Source organism: Acomys minous, assembly GCF_964271855.1.
Source record: "Acomys minous genome assembly, chromosome: 7".
Taxonomy (NCBI): Eukaryota; Metazoa; Chordata; class Mammalia; order Rodentia; family Muridae; genus Acomys; species Acomys minous.
In genome coordinates, this window is record NC_140488.1 from 95,462,380 (window position 1) to 95,479,353 (window position 16,974).

At 41.7% G+C, this 16,974-nt stretch overlaps 1 protein-coding gene across 1 annotated transcript in view; it reads right to left on the reverse strand.

Annotated features, from left to right (window-relative positions):
• GRPR (gastrin releasing peptide receptor) overlaps positions 1-14,679 on the reverse strand; it is a gene marked incomplete at its 5' end in the record, with an annotated part of 40,517 nt that extends 25,838 nt beyond the window's left edge. The window contains one exon of the mRNA XM_084788887.1: positions 14,264-14,679. Coding sequence (XP_084645013.1) covers positions 14,264-14,679 — 416 coding nt within the window. The remainder of the gene's footprint in view (positions 1-14,263) is intronic.
• Between the last annotated feature and the right edge of the window lie 2,295 nt (positions 14,680-16,974).

The window sequence follows — 16,974 nt, forward strand, 5'->3', positions numbered from 1 at the left end:
TTAAAATATTGAACAGACAGGGCCTAGCAAGATGTCTCAGTAGATAAAGAAGCTTGAAGCCAAGCCTGGCAACCAGAGTTCAATCCCAGAAACTCACGTAAACGTGGCAGATGACAACCACATACACACCATGCCACGTGATAGCCTTCCACCCAGATACACACAAATAAATAAAATGCAAAATATAGCACAGAACTCAAAGGCAAGGAGGAATTTTGTTTATTTATTTAATTAATTTATTCAGATTATAAATCAATTGCCATCCCATCACTTGTATCCTCCCATTCCTCCCTCCCTCCCACTTTCACCCTATTCCCCTCCCCTAGGTCTATGACCAAGGGGGACCTCCTCCTCCTGTATATGATCATAGGCTATCAAGTCTCATCTTGGTAGCCTGCTTATTCTTTCTTTGAGTGCCACCAGGCCTCCCCACCAAGGGGAGGTGGTCAAATATGGAGCACCAGAGTTCATGTCAGAGTCAGTCCCGCGATTACGTGGAGAATGTCCTGTCCATTGGGTAGATCAGAGTAGGGGTTCAATGTTTACTATTTGTATTGTCCTTGGTTAGTGCAAAAGTTTGAGCAGACCCTCCCAGGGCCCCTATCCACCCATCATGATGTTCTTTTTGTAAGTTTCTAGGACCCTCTGGGTCCTTCTATTTCCCCATCTCCTGTATTTCTCTTGCCTAGAGTCACAGTAGGATGTCCTCACATCTATCCCAATCTCCTGGTGACTGAAGACTTTCATGGGACATGCCTTTTGGGCTAGTGCCCAATTATAAGTGAGTATAAACCATGTGAGTCTTTTGCTTCTGGGTTAACTCACTCAGTATCATCATTTCTAGTCCCATCAATTTGTCCACAAATTTCTGGATTTCATTGTTTTTAATAGCTGAGTAGTATTCCATGTTGTAAAGGTACCACAGTTTCTTTATCCATTCTTCAACTGAGGGGCATTTAAGCTGTTTCCAGGTTCTGGCTATTATGAATAAGGCCACTATGAGCATGGTTGAGCATATATCCTTGTGGTGTGGTGGAGCACTTTCTGGGTATATTCCAAGGAGTGGAATAGCTGGGACTTGAGGAAGCCCTATTCCCAGTTTTCTGAGAAAGTGCCAGATAGGTGTCCAAAGTGGTTGTACAAGTTTGCATTCCCACCAGCAACGAAAGAGTGTTCTTCTTTCTCCACATCCTCGCCAGCATGTAGTGTCACTTGAATTTTTTTGTCTTAGGCAAGGAGGAATTCTCAATGAAATAGAAGTGTCCTCACAGGCCTGTATTGTGAGGAAATTCTAATGTATAGTAGACTCTGTGAAGGACACATATTGCAAACTTTAGGGATGCACCTGAATGAATATTGAAAAGGATTTCTATAATTAACAAACTCACAGGGGAGTGAAATAAAATAATTAAAATATTAAGTTAACTTAAAATCTGCCATAGAGTTACTATTGCTGTGAGGAAACATCATGATCAATATAGCAACTTGGGGAGGAAAGGGTTTATTTCACTCACAGCTCCACATAACAGTTCATCCTCAAGATCAGTGAGGGAAGGACCTCAAACAGGGCATAAGCTGAGGCAATGGATGGGACCTGTTTATTGGCTTGCTCCTCATGACTTGTTCAGACTGATTTCTTATAAAACTCAGAACCGCCAGCCCAGAGGAATGAGCTGGACTGTCCTACCCCCACACCAATCGCTAACTAAGAAAATGCCTTTAGACTTGCATACAGCCCAGTGTTATGGAGGCCTTTTCTCATTGAGGTTTTGTCCTCTCAGATCAGTCTAGCTTGGACATAAAAACTAGCCAGAAATTAATAAACTATATTTAAAAATAAATAAATAAGTAGAAGAAATACTAGCCAGCACAGAAGGTAAAATAGATAGATAGACAGATAGATTCATAGAGTGAACTAATAAAGAAAAATCAAGTAATAAGGTAAAATATTTGATTTAGATACATAAATAGAACTGAATTTGTAAAGCAGAAGCCTGTGGCCAATTTATAAATATCACATATATTGCATCAATTCACTTCTATTATACATACTCATAGAATACCAAGACTGATGAAGATAGCAAAGAGCTCATAGTAGGTGCCGTTCATCAAAAGAATACTTAAGATTACTCAAAACCCAAGGAAGTGGAACTGCGGTCAATTTTAGCAGCCTACATAGGAAACAAAGCTTGGGAGTGGTTGCAGAAGTTTGAATGCCCACCTAAAAGTTTCATGTTGAAATTTGGTCATCATTCAAATAATACAGTGTTAAATTGTAGGGGGTATTCAGATTATAAGGTCTCTGTCCTTAGGAATGGATTAATGCCATTACTGTAGAAATATATTAGTTACACCAATGGTGAAGGGCTACTTTTTTTTTTTTTTACTTTTTTCATTCATTGAATTTATTATATTTATCATTACTTTTTTGAGTATATGCATCATAGTGTTTTGTTCATATTCACCCCTCTGCTATTGTTATTTTTCCTCCTTTCCAATAGTTCTCCTTCTGTTTTCATGTCATATATAAGAAACAAGCAAGAAAATTCTCAAGAAAATAATTATGGGTTATATGTATCCAGAAGAGCAGAAGACCTGTATCCATACTGAAAGTGTAAATGAGTATTTATGCCAGATTTGTTCACCACTATCCCAAACTGAAAACAGTCCTATGGATCACAAACTAGAGGACAGATAAAGAAACCATGACATATAAACGCTGTGAATCATTAGCCACGAGCAATATAAAATATGTAGGAGTTACTCTAACTAAGCAAGTGAAGGACTTGTTTGAAAAAATTTCAAAACTCTGAAGAAAGAAGATGACATGAGAAGATGGAATGATCTTCCTTGCTCATGGATCGGGAGAATTAACATAGTAAAAATGGCCATCCCCTACACAATTTTTAAAAGACATTGAAATTTCAATTCTGAACGTCATATGGAAAAACAAAAAACCCAGAATAGCGAAAACAATCTTGTACAATAAAAGGTGCTCCGGAGGAATCTCTATACCTGATCTCAAACTGTACTATAAAGCAATAGTAATTAAAACAGCATGGTACTGGCAAAGCAACAGGCTGGTTGATCAGTGGAATTGAATCGAACACCCAGATATGAATCCACACACATATGGTCACTTGATTTTCGACAAAGAAGCCAAATCCATTCAATGGAAAAAGGATAGCATCTTCAACAAATGGTGCTGGTCTAACTGGATGTCTATGTGTAAAAAAATGCAACTGGACCCATATTTGTCACCTTGCACAAAACTCAAATCCAAGTGGATTAAAGACCTCAACATAAAACCAGAGACACTAAGTCACTTAGAAGAAAAAGTGGGGAAGAGCCTGGAACATATTGGCACAGGAGACAACTTCCTGAACAGAACACCAACAGCCCAGACATTAATGTCAACAATTAATAAATGGGACCCCATGAGGCTGAGAAGCTTCTGTAAGGCTGGAGGCACTGTCAAGAGAACAAAGCGACAGCCTACAGACTGGGAAAAGATCTTCACCAACCCTACATCTGACAAAGGGCTAATATCCAAACTATATAAAGAACTCAAGAAATTAAACACCACCAAACCAAATAACCCAATTGAGAAATGGGGCTTGGAACTAAACAGAGAATTCTCAACAGAGGAATATCAAATGGCTGAGAAACACTTAAAGAAATGCTCCACCTCCTTAGTCATCAGGGAAATGCAAATCAAAACAACTCTGAGATTCCATCTTATACCCATCAGAATGGCTAAGATCAAAAATTCAAGCGACACCACATGCTGGTGAGGATGTGGGGAGAGAGGAACACTCCTTCATTGCTGGTGGGAATGCAAACTAGTACAACCACTTTGGAAATCTATCTGGTGCTATCTCAGAAAAATGGGAATAGGGCTTCCTCAAGACCCAGCTATTCCACTCCTTGGAATATACCCAGAAGATGCTCCAGTACACAACAAGGACATATGCTCAACCATGTTCATAGCAGCCTTATTCATAATAGCCAGAACATGGAAACAGCCTAAGTGTCCCTCAGTAGAAGAATGGATAAAGAAACTGTGGTACATATACACTATGGAATACTACTCAGCTATTAAAAACAAGGAATTCCAGAAATTTGTGGATAAATGGATTGAGCTAGAAATGATCATAATGAGTGAGTTAACCCAGAAGCAGAAAGATTCAAATGGTATATACTCACTTATATCTGCATATTAGCCCAAGGGGCATGTCCCACGAAAGCCTTCACTTACCAGGAAACTGGGACGTAGGGGAGGACATTCTGTTGGGACTCTAGATGAGAGAAGCATGGGAGAATAGCAAAGTAGAAGGATCCAGAGGGTCCTAGAAACCTACAAGTAGAACATTATGATAGGCAGATTTAGGCCCAGGGGTCCTGCTCAAAGGCACCAGCCAAGGACAATACAGGCGGTAAACTTTAAACCCCTACCCAGATCTAGCCAATGGTCAGAACAGTCTCCACAGTTGAGTGGAGAGTGGGATATGACTTTCTCACGTACTCTGGTGCCTCACATTTGACCATGCCCCCTGGAGGGGGAGACCTGGTGGCACTCAGAGGAAGGATAGCAGGTTACCAAGAAGAGACTTGATACCCTTTGAGCATATACAGGGGGAGGTAATCCCCCTTAGGAACAGTCATAGGGGAGGGGAATAAGGGGAAAATGGGAGGGAGGGAAGAATGGGAGGATACAAGGGATGGGATAACCATTGAGATGTAACAAGAACAAATTAATAATAAAAAAATAAACGCTGTGAATACTATCCAGCCGAATAGGAGTGCGCTACTTACACATGCAGTACAGTGTCTGAAATGAAACCAGGCTGTTTGCTACCATTCATGGGACGTTCTGGAAAAGATCAAGGTTTCTAGGAACTGAAGGGGAGGGAGGGGGTACACTACACTACAAAGGATTAGAAAAGAACTTTAGGAGGTGATAGAAGAATAATTATCTATCTATCTATCATCTATCTATCTATCTATCTATCTATCTATCTATCTATCTATCTATCTATCTATGTATCTATGCCTGTCTGTCTGTGTGTATGTATCTATGTCTATTTGTATGTATGTATGTATGTATGTATGTATGTCTATCTATCTATCTATCTATCTATCTATCTATCTATCATCTATGTATCTTTTTAACATATGAGACAAAAAGTGTGATAGTTTGCTTTTCTCCTCTCCCCTGCCACACTGCCTTCTCTGGTTCCCCTTCTCGACAGTACATTGTTATAAAATTTCAGGTTGCTGAGTGTCTCACACACATTTTCTTTCCTTCATGCCATGTCACAGTACCATGTCACAGTGGGTCCCTCTCTACCTGCTCACACTTCTTGGATGTCACAGCCTCCAGAGCCATGAGATAAATATATTTCTACTTTTTGTAAATTTACTCAATTTGTACTATTCAGTTGTAATAAGAGAGAAACAAGATTAAGACCACAGTTTTCTAAAACTTGATAATTCTAAACATTTATATATGACAGGCTCAATAATGAGCTGTGAAATTGGATGAAAACTTTTCTAACCTCTAATAAAAAGCTGAGTTTAATAAACCATAGTAAAACACAGCTGTATCCTTCTAATTCCCTTTTTTTAAAATTCTCATTTTAATGCCAATTTTTCATTTTTTTTAAAGGAAATGGTATTTGCGAGCCTTGGTTTTTTTTTTTATTGAGAACGTCATTTCCATCCCTCCTTCTCTCCATCCTGTTCCTTCCACATTTCCCTCAATTCTTCTCATTTCCCTGATCTCTTCTTTAAGAGTTGCAATTTACGTATAATATGCATATGTATATATAAATACAGCTCATGGAGTCCATTTAGTGCTGCCCTTGTACATGTGTTTAGCACTGACCTCTTGGGAACCTGTCCTTGGAGGAAGACTGATTTTAACTTCTTACAGAAGTAACTGTTCTCAGGCTGGGAGTGTGGCTCGGTTGTAGAATGCATGCCAGTATGTATGCATAAGGCCTTCAATTCAGTGTCCAGCACTTAAAAAAGAAAGCAAAGAAAAGGAAATGAATATGTCCAAATGATGGCTGTTTTAAGAAGAGACAGATGAGGATGGGGCCAAAATATTTAAGAAAAAGAGCATGGCCAAGGAGAGTCAGGAAACTAGTTGCTAGGCATTACAGTACTTTCCTAAATTTTAGATGACTGTGGAATTTAACTCATTTAATGTGTAATTCGTTTGAGTACCAACTCCATTGTATAAGCTCTAAGTAATTTTAAATATTCGTTTATCTGCCTTCTGTTCAAAATTTTGTTTGCTTTTTCTTTTTAAAAGCACTCTTCAGTTCCTACAAAGCCTAGCTCTTGTCATCTGCGGCTGGAACTATGATTGGTCTAGTGTTACTCTGTGAATCATCAGAGGAAATGAACATGATTTGGGGATCCTAATCAAGTATTCTGGGTTCATCCGGTATGAATGAACTAGGTTCATCCGGTATGAGCCATCTGAATCCACTCCTCCGTTCACTCGTCCTTCATTTCATCTGTTCAGCAAGAATATCTTGAGCATTTAGTACAGGCTAGGTACTGGTCTAGTATCAGACAAAATATTAGTGAATGCTGTAGAATCCTACTTTGTACGTGTGTGTGTGTGTGTGTGTGTGTGTGTGTGTGTGTGTGTGTAGAAGGCAGAAATTGACATCAATTGCTCTTTATCTTATATTTTGAAACAGGGTCTCTCACTGACCCCAGAAGTTGAGAATTCAGGTTGAACGGCTGCCGAGCAAACCCGTTATCTTCCTACCCCTGCCTTCTCTGTGCTGGGATTGCAGGCATGTTCTGCGGATCTAACTCAGTTCCTCATGCTAGCATGACAAGCACTTTGCCGACGGAGCCATCCCTGCAGGCCCCTAGACTCACAGTGTGTGTGTGTGTGTGTGTGTGTGTGTGTGTGTGTGTGTGTGTATGCAGTATGACAAAAATGGAACAATTAAGCAAGGAAACTCAGGAGAAGTTAATCATGGATTGTATGTACCCATGAGGACTGAAGACCTTTATCCATACTAAAACTTTCAATAATAATGTATGCCAGATTTATTCGTCATCATCCCAAACAGAAAACTGGGAGACAGATAAACAAACACATAAACACTGCGAATATTACACAGCAAAATAGGAGTGGGCTACTTACGTATGCAATACGGTGTGTTAAGGGAACCACACCATATGCTATCATTCATGGGACATCCTGGAAAAGATCAAAGTCTGCAGGAACTGAGCTGGAAGGAAGGGATACACTAGACAGGGACCAGAAAGAATCGGGGGAGGACAGGAAGGATTATGTGTTTGGACGGTGTTGGTGAAGGTCATGTGGTGGGGGTGGGAGTGCCAAGGTTCACAGACCTGTCCCCCTAAGAACTTATTATATACAACTTACATCCCAATAAACCTGAAAAACAAAGAAACTGGTTGATAGGATGCCATTGGCCATTCTGTTAGACTGACAGTGGCCAAAGAAAGCCTCTTAGAGTAGGCGATGACTGTGCAAAAGAACCTTGTTGGATGTCCTTTTTTTTTTTTTTTTTTGCTTTTACTCAGAGGTGGAAAAGGGAAAAACTTCCGCTTTATTCTGAAAGCATGTGTTTTAATTAAAAGAGAATTTATGCGACTCCACACACCAGGAAGATTTATAAGTGCAAGAATGCAAATTTAGTCTATTTTTAAAGGATGTTATTGACAGGCACAGTTCAAAAAAAACCTCACCAGGGAGCCCTTCATGAGATGCTGCGTGTTTCATGATGAAGTTTGTGCTTTTTTTTTTCCTTCATGCATATTAAGTTGCCAGAATGATACTTAATTAATCACATAAAAGCCTGACACTTGAAAAAATAATGTGTTAGAGACAAGTTGAAGGTTCTTTGTTCCCTCCTCTCCGCTTCCACTGCATTCTTATTGAGAGAGAGCCTGGCTGGGAGAGCCCACCTGCACACCACCTGGCCTCTGGGCATTCCCAGAACCTGCTGGCAGCAGTGCTGGTTCACCGTGGCTGTGGGCAGACACACTTTTCCTTTCATGCAGAGTGGCAACATATGCCTCTGAAAACCAAACCATAAAGGACTAGGAACTGTCAGCCCACACAACCTCCTCTTACTGGGGGATTTGGGGGAAGGATGCTCTATAAGAAACTAAATTCCTGGTAAGTGAAGACTTTCATGGGACATGCCTTTTGGGTTAGTGCCCAATTATAAATGAGTATATACCATGTGAGTCTTTCTGCTTCTGGGTTAACTCATTCATTATGATCATTTCTAGTCCCATCCGTTTGCTCACAAATTTTGGGATTTCCTTGTTTTTAATAGCTAAGTAGTATTCCATAGTGTAGGGATAGATGAGAACACATCCTACTGGGACTCTAGGTAAGAAAAATATAGAAGATGCGGAAATAGAAGGACCCAGAGGGTCCTAGAAACCTACAAGAAGAACATCGTGATGGGTGGATACGGGCCCAGGGGGATCTGCTCAAATTATTGCACTAACCAAGGACAATACAAGCAGTAAGCATCGAACCCCTACTCTGATGTACCCAATGGACAGGACATTCTCCACAGTTATGTGGAGAGCGGGGACTGACTCTGACATGAACTCTGGTGCCCCATATTTGACCATCTCCCCTTGGTGGGGAGGCCTGGTGGCACTCAAAGAAAGAATAAGCAGGCTACCAAGATGAGACTTGATAGCCTATGACCATATAGTGGGGGAGGAGGTCCTCCTTGGTCATAGACCTAGGGGAGGGGAATAGGGTGAAAGTGGGAGGGAGGGAGGAATGGGAGGACACAAGTGATGGCAATTGAGTTGTAATCTGAATAAATTAATACAATTAGAAAAAGAAAACTAAATTGAGTCTTCTTTTGTGTGTGTGAGAGAGATCGATCTCTTTAGAAGCCAGAAAGCTGAGCACAATAACCTAATATCTGTTGAAGTGACCAGGGAAGGACCCTTTCCAAACTGATCATGCTTTGGGTCACTGAGCACCATCTTATAAAACAGCCAGATTTGGAGTCTGGAGCTCCATGTCAGGAGAAGGGAAACGGAATCAGACTGTACTATGATAGTTTCTTAAGAAAAGTGTCTAGCTTTGCTAAAAGATTTGTAGCTTGCAGCGAGGGGGAGTGGGGCTTTAGTTTCACTTTCCTTCAATTTTGTCCTGAAGGTTAAATCTCATCACCAGCTTTTTGGTTTCTGTGTCAAACAAGGGTTTGAACTTGAAAAATGCCTTCTACTGTTAGCTGCTTAGTTGTATTGTGTGCCCGCTCTTCAAATATCAGTCAAACTGTAGTTATCCAACTCTTAGAAGTAGAATGGATCCTGTTACAGAGAATACAGATTTTATGGAGCTTCCAAGTGCTGAGGAAGCAGAGAGACAAGCTAGTGAGAGACTCTGTCTCAAACAATAAAAAAATAAAAAAATAAAAAGGGCGGCTCCTGATGACTGACACCTGAGGTTGACCTTTGGCCTCCACACACATGCACACAACTCCCTCCCCCACCTGTCTCTCTCTCTCTCTCTCTCTCTCTCTCTCTCTCTCTCTCTCTCTCTCTCTCCCTCCCTCCCTCCCTCCCTCCCTCCCTCCCTCCCTCCATATCTCTCAAAACAACTCAGACATTTTACAGGTAATTAAAGCAAGGCCCGAGAGGTAGCACAACTCTTTCATACGGATAGCAGCAGTAGCAGATAAATGTCTACAATTCCAGCCTTTTGATGCCTACCCAGGCCTATGCCATGGGGATGAGCAATGGAACTGTTTCCCTGGGAAAGGAGGAGGCCTTTGAAGAGTGGATTCAACAAGAATGGGACGTGCTCAAAGCACGTATGAAGGCATGCAGACGTGTATGTGGACACAGTGGACGTATGAAGGCATGCAGACGTGTATGTGGACACAGTGGATGTATGAAGGCATGCAGACGTGTATGCGGACACAGTGGATGTATGAAGGCATGCAGACGTGTATGCGGACAGAGTGGACGTGGAGATTTAATTTTAAAGTTAAGCTTAGTTGTTTAGGACTTAAAAAAATCCTTTTGAGTCTAGATAGATACTTTTAGGCCGATAGATTTGAGCTTTAATAGATGTTGATTTAGGTTCAAAACTTCAGATTTACCAAGATAAAATAGATAATATTTTCCACATGGTTGCCAAATACATTTGGGTTAAAAATTACGTGTGTAAATCTTACCTGTTGGTTTTTATACTTTTTCATAATTGTACTTACTGTATGTAAAAATGGCCTTTTTATTTAGACAGAAAAGGGGAGATGTTGGGGGACGGTCTGATGTATTTTTATGCTGATTACTGCTTGCTGTCTGTGTGACCCACCTTTTGCTTAATAAAAAGTCATCCCACTTGGGCAGGGAAAAGGAGATAGGTAGGGCTAGGAGAGAGAGGAATTCAGGGAAGAAAAGAGACCACCAGGAGGAGGAAGGAGAGAGACCCAAGGAGGAGAGGAAGTCTGCCATGGGTTAGGTGGAAGAGAAGAACATGGCTGGCGTGGATGGGGAATTTGGCCCAGATGAAGAACATTAACAAATATTTGGGATTATGGACAGGAAGTAGCTTGAAAGAAATTGGTAGAAACAGATGGCATGGGATTGGGGCAGGTATACCTGCCCCACTATGGGAAGTGGTTTAGAGGATTAATATCTTCCCTGCTTCAGGTTAACTAAGGCTATTTTAAAATATAACGAGTGTCTGTGTCTTGATTGATTGCTAGCTGGGCCTACAGATAATACTAATAATACTGGTAAATTAAAAACAGTAGGAGAGAGAAGACAGGAACCAAAATTGAAGGTGCTTAACTGAGAACCTGAAATTAGTCAGCTGTGGCAATCCCAGGATCCTATGTGCTGAGGCTACCTTGCAATCTCCCTTTTGGGATGGTGACACTGGTATAAAGTTTTGTAGAAAAACGTTCTTTTCAACACTCTCCACAGTAGAGTGGAGAGTGGGATATGATTTTCTCACGTACTCTGGTGCCTCACCTTTGACCATGTCCCCTGGAGGGGGAGACCTGGTGGCACTCAGAGGAAGGACAGCAGGCTACCAAGAAGAGACTTGATACCCTATGAGCATATACAGGGGGAGGTAATCCCCCTCAGGAACAGTCATAGGGTAGGGGAATAAGGGGAAAATGGGAGGGAGGGAAGAATGGGAGGACACAAGGGATGGGATAACCATTGAGATGTAACAAGAATAAATTAATAAAGGAGAAAAACAAAAGAAAGAAAAACGTTCTTTTCTTAGTGACAAAGACTAAAGTTCACCTGTGGGTAGAGAAGGCTGCAGAAGGGTGACTGAGATGAACACTGGTACTGAAGACAACCTACAATGGTTACTTATGAGTCTCTCTCACATGCTGGAAACTTTGCTTCTGTAGCTTGGGATGGGGCCTAGGCTTCTGTAAGGTTTCAAAGTCCCTGTTTAGTTCAGATGGTCATCCACATTGGACAGTTTGATTCTCCCTTTCACCAAGCTACCAAACACGGAGGCTCACTTGGAAACTGGCAATATCTACTAAATATATACACTAATGACAGCATTTCAGACTTGAACAGATGCCTAAAAGAAATCAGTTTTTATGTCAACCCAAGGATATATAAAGTCCCACCTGTAACCAAGAAGCTATCTGCAGCCAACAGCTACTGAGAGAGGCAAAAATCAGTTCTCTTCAATGGAGTGACAACTGGGTCTATCAACCACACTCCAGGGCAGGTCTCATGCTCAGGAAAACCTTCCAATACAAAGCGGACCCTGTGTTTGTTTGTTTGTTGTGTGCTTTTGCTTGCTTGTTTTTTTTTTTTAAAGAAGAATGTGGAGTTGGGTGGGTAGGGAGGGCATAGGATCTGAGAGGAGTTGGGGAAGGGCCAAGAATCAGATCAAAATCCATTGTATGAAATCCTTTAAAAAATGTAAATATCTAGAAAAGTTTTTCAGCCCTAAATAAGAACACACCAATATTCATCAGGATAACCCAAGGTTTTTTTTTTTTTCCTCCAATGGGACCGTGCACACAATCAAAAAACCACTACTAAGCATGCGATCATGGATGAATAACACAGAACTATGTCAAGCATAATAAGGCAAACACAAAGCTACATTTACTGTATGATTTCACTTGTATGTTCGAGAAGTGCACTAAGTAATGTCGGGTGAATGAAATGACAAAGCAACTGCCTCTTTGTAGGAATATTAAACTAGAAATGAGCAAGGTACTGGAGCGCCTTAATACCTCACCGAGGTGGTGGTTACACAGTTACATAGACACCATATAAAATATCGAGCTGTTAGCTTACTCTTTTGACACATCGTTGAGTATAGAACTCACATTTGTCTTGCCAAGCCCATAAGGCTGTTTTAAGAATCCTGCAGCTTTCAAACGCAAGATAAATAGAGAAGTACAGTCTCATACTATCAAACTGACTGGGTACCTATTCTTGCTGAAGCCGGTGTAATGCACCACCCGTAATTCCGGTGACCCATCAGCCTTTGCAAGGCACTGCGAAATACAAAAAGTTGATGAGGACACACTGCAGCTGCGCCGGCATTCAACTCAGCTTTGCACAGAGCTTTCCCTGACTGCTGATGGCGAGTTCAGCCTGCTCTGAAACTCTGGGAAGAGGGTCCCTGCAGCTGCTGTTTTCCATTCCATGCCCTCCCTTTCTACTCTGTTCGCCTCCCTGAGGAGACAGTAAACACCATCTGGACCACTGTATTCACCAGCCCGGAAACCCAAATCTCTTCTTCCCATCAAGAAAATTACGCTGAGCCTGACGTGCCCTCCACCAGTGGGAACCAGCCATGGAACTTCTGCCAGCTTCGAAGTTTGCTGGCCCTGAACAAACACAGAAAGTATCTGTGGTCATTAGTACCTGGAGGGCAAATAGGCGGGGTGCAAGCAAGAGGAGGGCGAGTGGAGAAACCCTGTCCGGTCCACACAGTATCCTCATTTCTGGACCATTACTTTTCAGTCTCTAAGAATATCATCTGTTCTGAGCAGTGTACTTTAAGTAGCTTAAGATAAACACGTGGCCGCAACTACTGATAACACTATCTTTATTTGTCTATTACTTATCAAGGCCAGCTCACCTGAGGACAGTGTGTTCCTTTACAAAAAGAGACTCCAGAAGCACATGTGTGAAAATGTAAGCCGTTTTCTTCCGATTTTAAACTTTTAAGAACTGCACCTATGCCTTTTCTAGTACACACTCGGGTCCTATGTGTCTTTACTATATACCACATAGTTGACTTGAGATAACAATTTATAATCTTTGGTCTACTGGACCCATTTTTCTTAATTTAGCCATTTAGCATATGTTGTATCTGATAGCCTAATCACTTCTGTTTTCACTCTTCAGAACATAAGATACAGTCAGCAATGTGTGGAATAGCCTGCAAATATTTTTTTGCTTGCTTGTTCAAGCATGAGTATTCTTTTTTAGCATGGTAGATATTTGATAAATATAGGTTTTAAAATTATGCCAATATATTGTGAATCACATGATATCTAAATATATATATGGAGTTCACAAAGATGTGTATTTTCCAGGATAAAAAGTGACACCCTCACCAAGCTCTGAAGACATTGTACATAGAAGGACATTAATAAAGCTATTAAAATTAGAAGTCGATCATGAACAGTACTTGCTTAGCTGGACCAAAGGGAGCAATCATGTTTAAATTCACTGAAAGGAGACTTAGAAAATCAGCACACAACTGTTCTGTTCAACCACACTCAAAAATGAGATGTAAGAACAGTTAAGAGTTTCAAGGAAGACAAAGTTCAGAGGAATGGAGCCTATTTTTTGTACTTCCTCAAAGAAGATTTCACGGAGGAGCAGTGGGAACTTCTCTGTTTCCTGAAAGGTTCTGAATTGCTTCTAAGACATATTAGCCTGAGGTTGGACCTATGGGCTGTGACTGCCCTTCTCAGTCACAATTAATTTTTCAGAGGAGGAGAAGGCAGGGAGAGACAATGATTTCTCTTCTGGAAAAAGTACCCCTCAGTCTCAGGCTTAGAGCGTTAACTCTCATTTATCTCCTCCGGGCTCCACCATTCACTCATTTTTCTTTTCTTAAACTAATATGCCAAACTCCAGAAGTAATTTCCAGGACAAAGCCATGCCTAGAACAGAATGTGAGTTTGTGTAAAACTTCCCTTTTGGGCAAACAGCTCTCCTGTGTGGTCCAGCACCCCAAAAGAGGATATAACTTCCCCTGAGTACTCACCTGTCTGCCGACAGTGCCGTAAGTGTGAAGACAGACACCCCCACTGAAGTAAGTTGTATAAAGGGGATCAGTTTGCACCCAATCCTGCCAAAAAGCCACCTGTCAGCCAGGTACTTGCTGGCATCCACAGGGGCGCAGGTTACCAGCAGCAGCAAATCTCCCAAAGCCAGGCTGGAGATGAACAGGTTTGGCACGTTTCTCATGGACTTGACGGTACAGAAAATCTTGATCAGGGTGATGTTTCCAATGAGACCTATCACGATGATAACCCCATAAACTGCAGGAATGACATAGATGATTCCTGGGTGAAACCAGTTGTCCATCTTGGGGGGATTCAGACTTTGATTGAAGGTGCTGTTGCAGGACAGGAAAGGATCTTCTTCCCAGTTCAGGTGGGAACAATTATTTGCAGCCATCTCAAGACTTCTCTCTTAAAAAGTGCCTTCAAGATGCTGCTTCTTAGCTAACTTCTTAGTTTTTCAGTTAGGTGACGAAGGTAAGATCTGGGCCAGGCTCTTCATCTTCCTTAATAAAAGCACTCTGAATTCACACACACACACACACACACACACACACACACACACACAGAGAGAGAGAGAGAGAGAGAGAGAGAGAGACAGAGAGAGAGAGACAGAGAGAGAGAGAGAGAGAGAGAGAGACAGAGAGAGAGAGAGAGACAGAGAGAGAGAGACAGAGAGAGAGAGACAGAGAAAGACACACACACACACACACACACACACACACACACACACACAGGTATTACAAACTCTGGCTGAGTATGTTGATGTTGGTTCTATTCCAGTCTTCACACCACCAGTGAGCAGCACATCTGTAAATTCACTAAGTTAACAAGCAACAGAAACTCAGCCTGAAGAAACGCTTAGAATTGCACCCACTCTGTCTCCCCTCTTCCTACCTCCATCCCAGTCTGGGTCTCTCTGGCTGTAGTTTACTAAGAACTTTTGGAGTGCTGTTTTCACACAGCATTTCCCGTCTTTCCTGATATGTGGAACCTGAAGGTTTAAAGTGGGTAGAAAAAAACTGCACCAAGAAAGTCTCCAATCCTATAGGCAGGATGCTTTGCACGTCACTGGCTTCCCCAGCAAACAGCAGCTCTGCTGAGCTGTGGCTCTGAAGAGGAGCCAGGATCACGTATAGACAGCGAATGCCAGCCCCCTGCTGGACACTTCAATCACTGCCCAGCTGCCTGCTTTCTCCAACTGAGAATCAGGCAGCAGATCACAACTCCTAAGTGGCTTAACAGATAGATACCTTTGCCTTTTCATTTAAACTGGCAGCACCCATAGTCGGTATTTAATAAATGCAGTTGGCTGCAAAGACTGAGGATATCTCTGATACTATCTCCATGGGTTCAGATGTGACTCATGACCCCTCTTGTTTCTAATCTTTACTAATGCATTAGAAGGCACCTCTGGGTCTGTGTGTGAGCTGTCCCAATTAGTCCCCTTGAAATAGGGACTGCTACTGAGAATGGCATGCACAGGACTCACACCTTGAACCTTCAGCAACAGACTCCAGGAAAACCAGAAGCACAATGCACATGTGCTCTTTCCTGAAAATTTCCCAGGCCCCTGTGTTCCTTAACCATGGAGCCAGCTGTGTGCTCAACACTCAAAAATCAACAATCTCTTTCAGAAAAAAAAATGCCCCTTATTTCTAATATAAAAATCATATGAGCTGGCTTTTCTCTTTTTTTTCCTTTTTTTCCTTTTTTTCTTTTTTCTTTGTGTGTGTGTGTGTGTGTGTGTGTGTGTGTGTGTGTGTGTGTGTGTAGCTCTTGCAATTTTTTGGCAAGCTTTCAATTTCCTCAGAAGTATACAACAGTTGTGGATCCTTCCCAAGATTGGGCAGGGCGGGGGAAAAGAGGCTGGTGAAAGAAATCAGTTATGGCTGAAGAAGTGCTAAGAAAGACTCTATTTAAAAGACTATCAGAATCATGTTTGATGTTTAGCTAGCACTAATAAATACACCAGAAGGCTATACCTTCATGATATCAGTGGAGCCGGCCCTTCTTGATGTGTCTCAGAAAGCCAATTAATAAGAGTGGTAGTGAAAGGCTCATTTCAGGACCCATAAAGAAATAACAAATCAGGGCTCACCAAGAAAGCTTCCAAGTGTGTTGTCATGGATGCTTGCAGCATTTGATGTCCAGGAGGCTGAGGTACCCTTTCTGTAATATGAAAGGTTCCCTGTAGGCAGCAGGCAGTAGACTGGTGCTCCATGCTTGCAGGAGGAAGAGTGTCTCACTGGAGTCCAGCATTGCCAGTACTGAGTCAATAACTATGAGCCTGGTGATGTCAATCAGTTGCTAGCACTACAACTTACTGATGCAGGGCATGAGCTTCAGTCCTGACTAACCCTCTCATTTATTACCTTGGTACAACTGCTTGAGCAAGTTATTTATGTATCTTCAGGGTTAAGTTCTTTATCTGTAAAGCAAGTATAATTTGTGAAGTTCAATAGAAAAACAATCCCTAGTAAGACTGTATACTGTTTATTCCACTTGATTAATTTTGACTACTTATCACTATTACCATGATTACCATTTGGGGATTGGCGGGGGGAAAAGATTTGCTTTGGAACAGCTCAGAAGACTGATTGATCTCAAATCAATAGACAGATGCTACACACACACACACACACACACACACACACACACACACACACACACCAGTGAGTCATCAACTCCT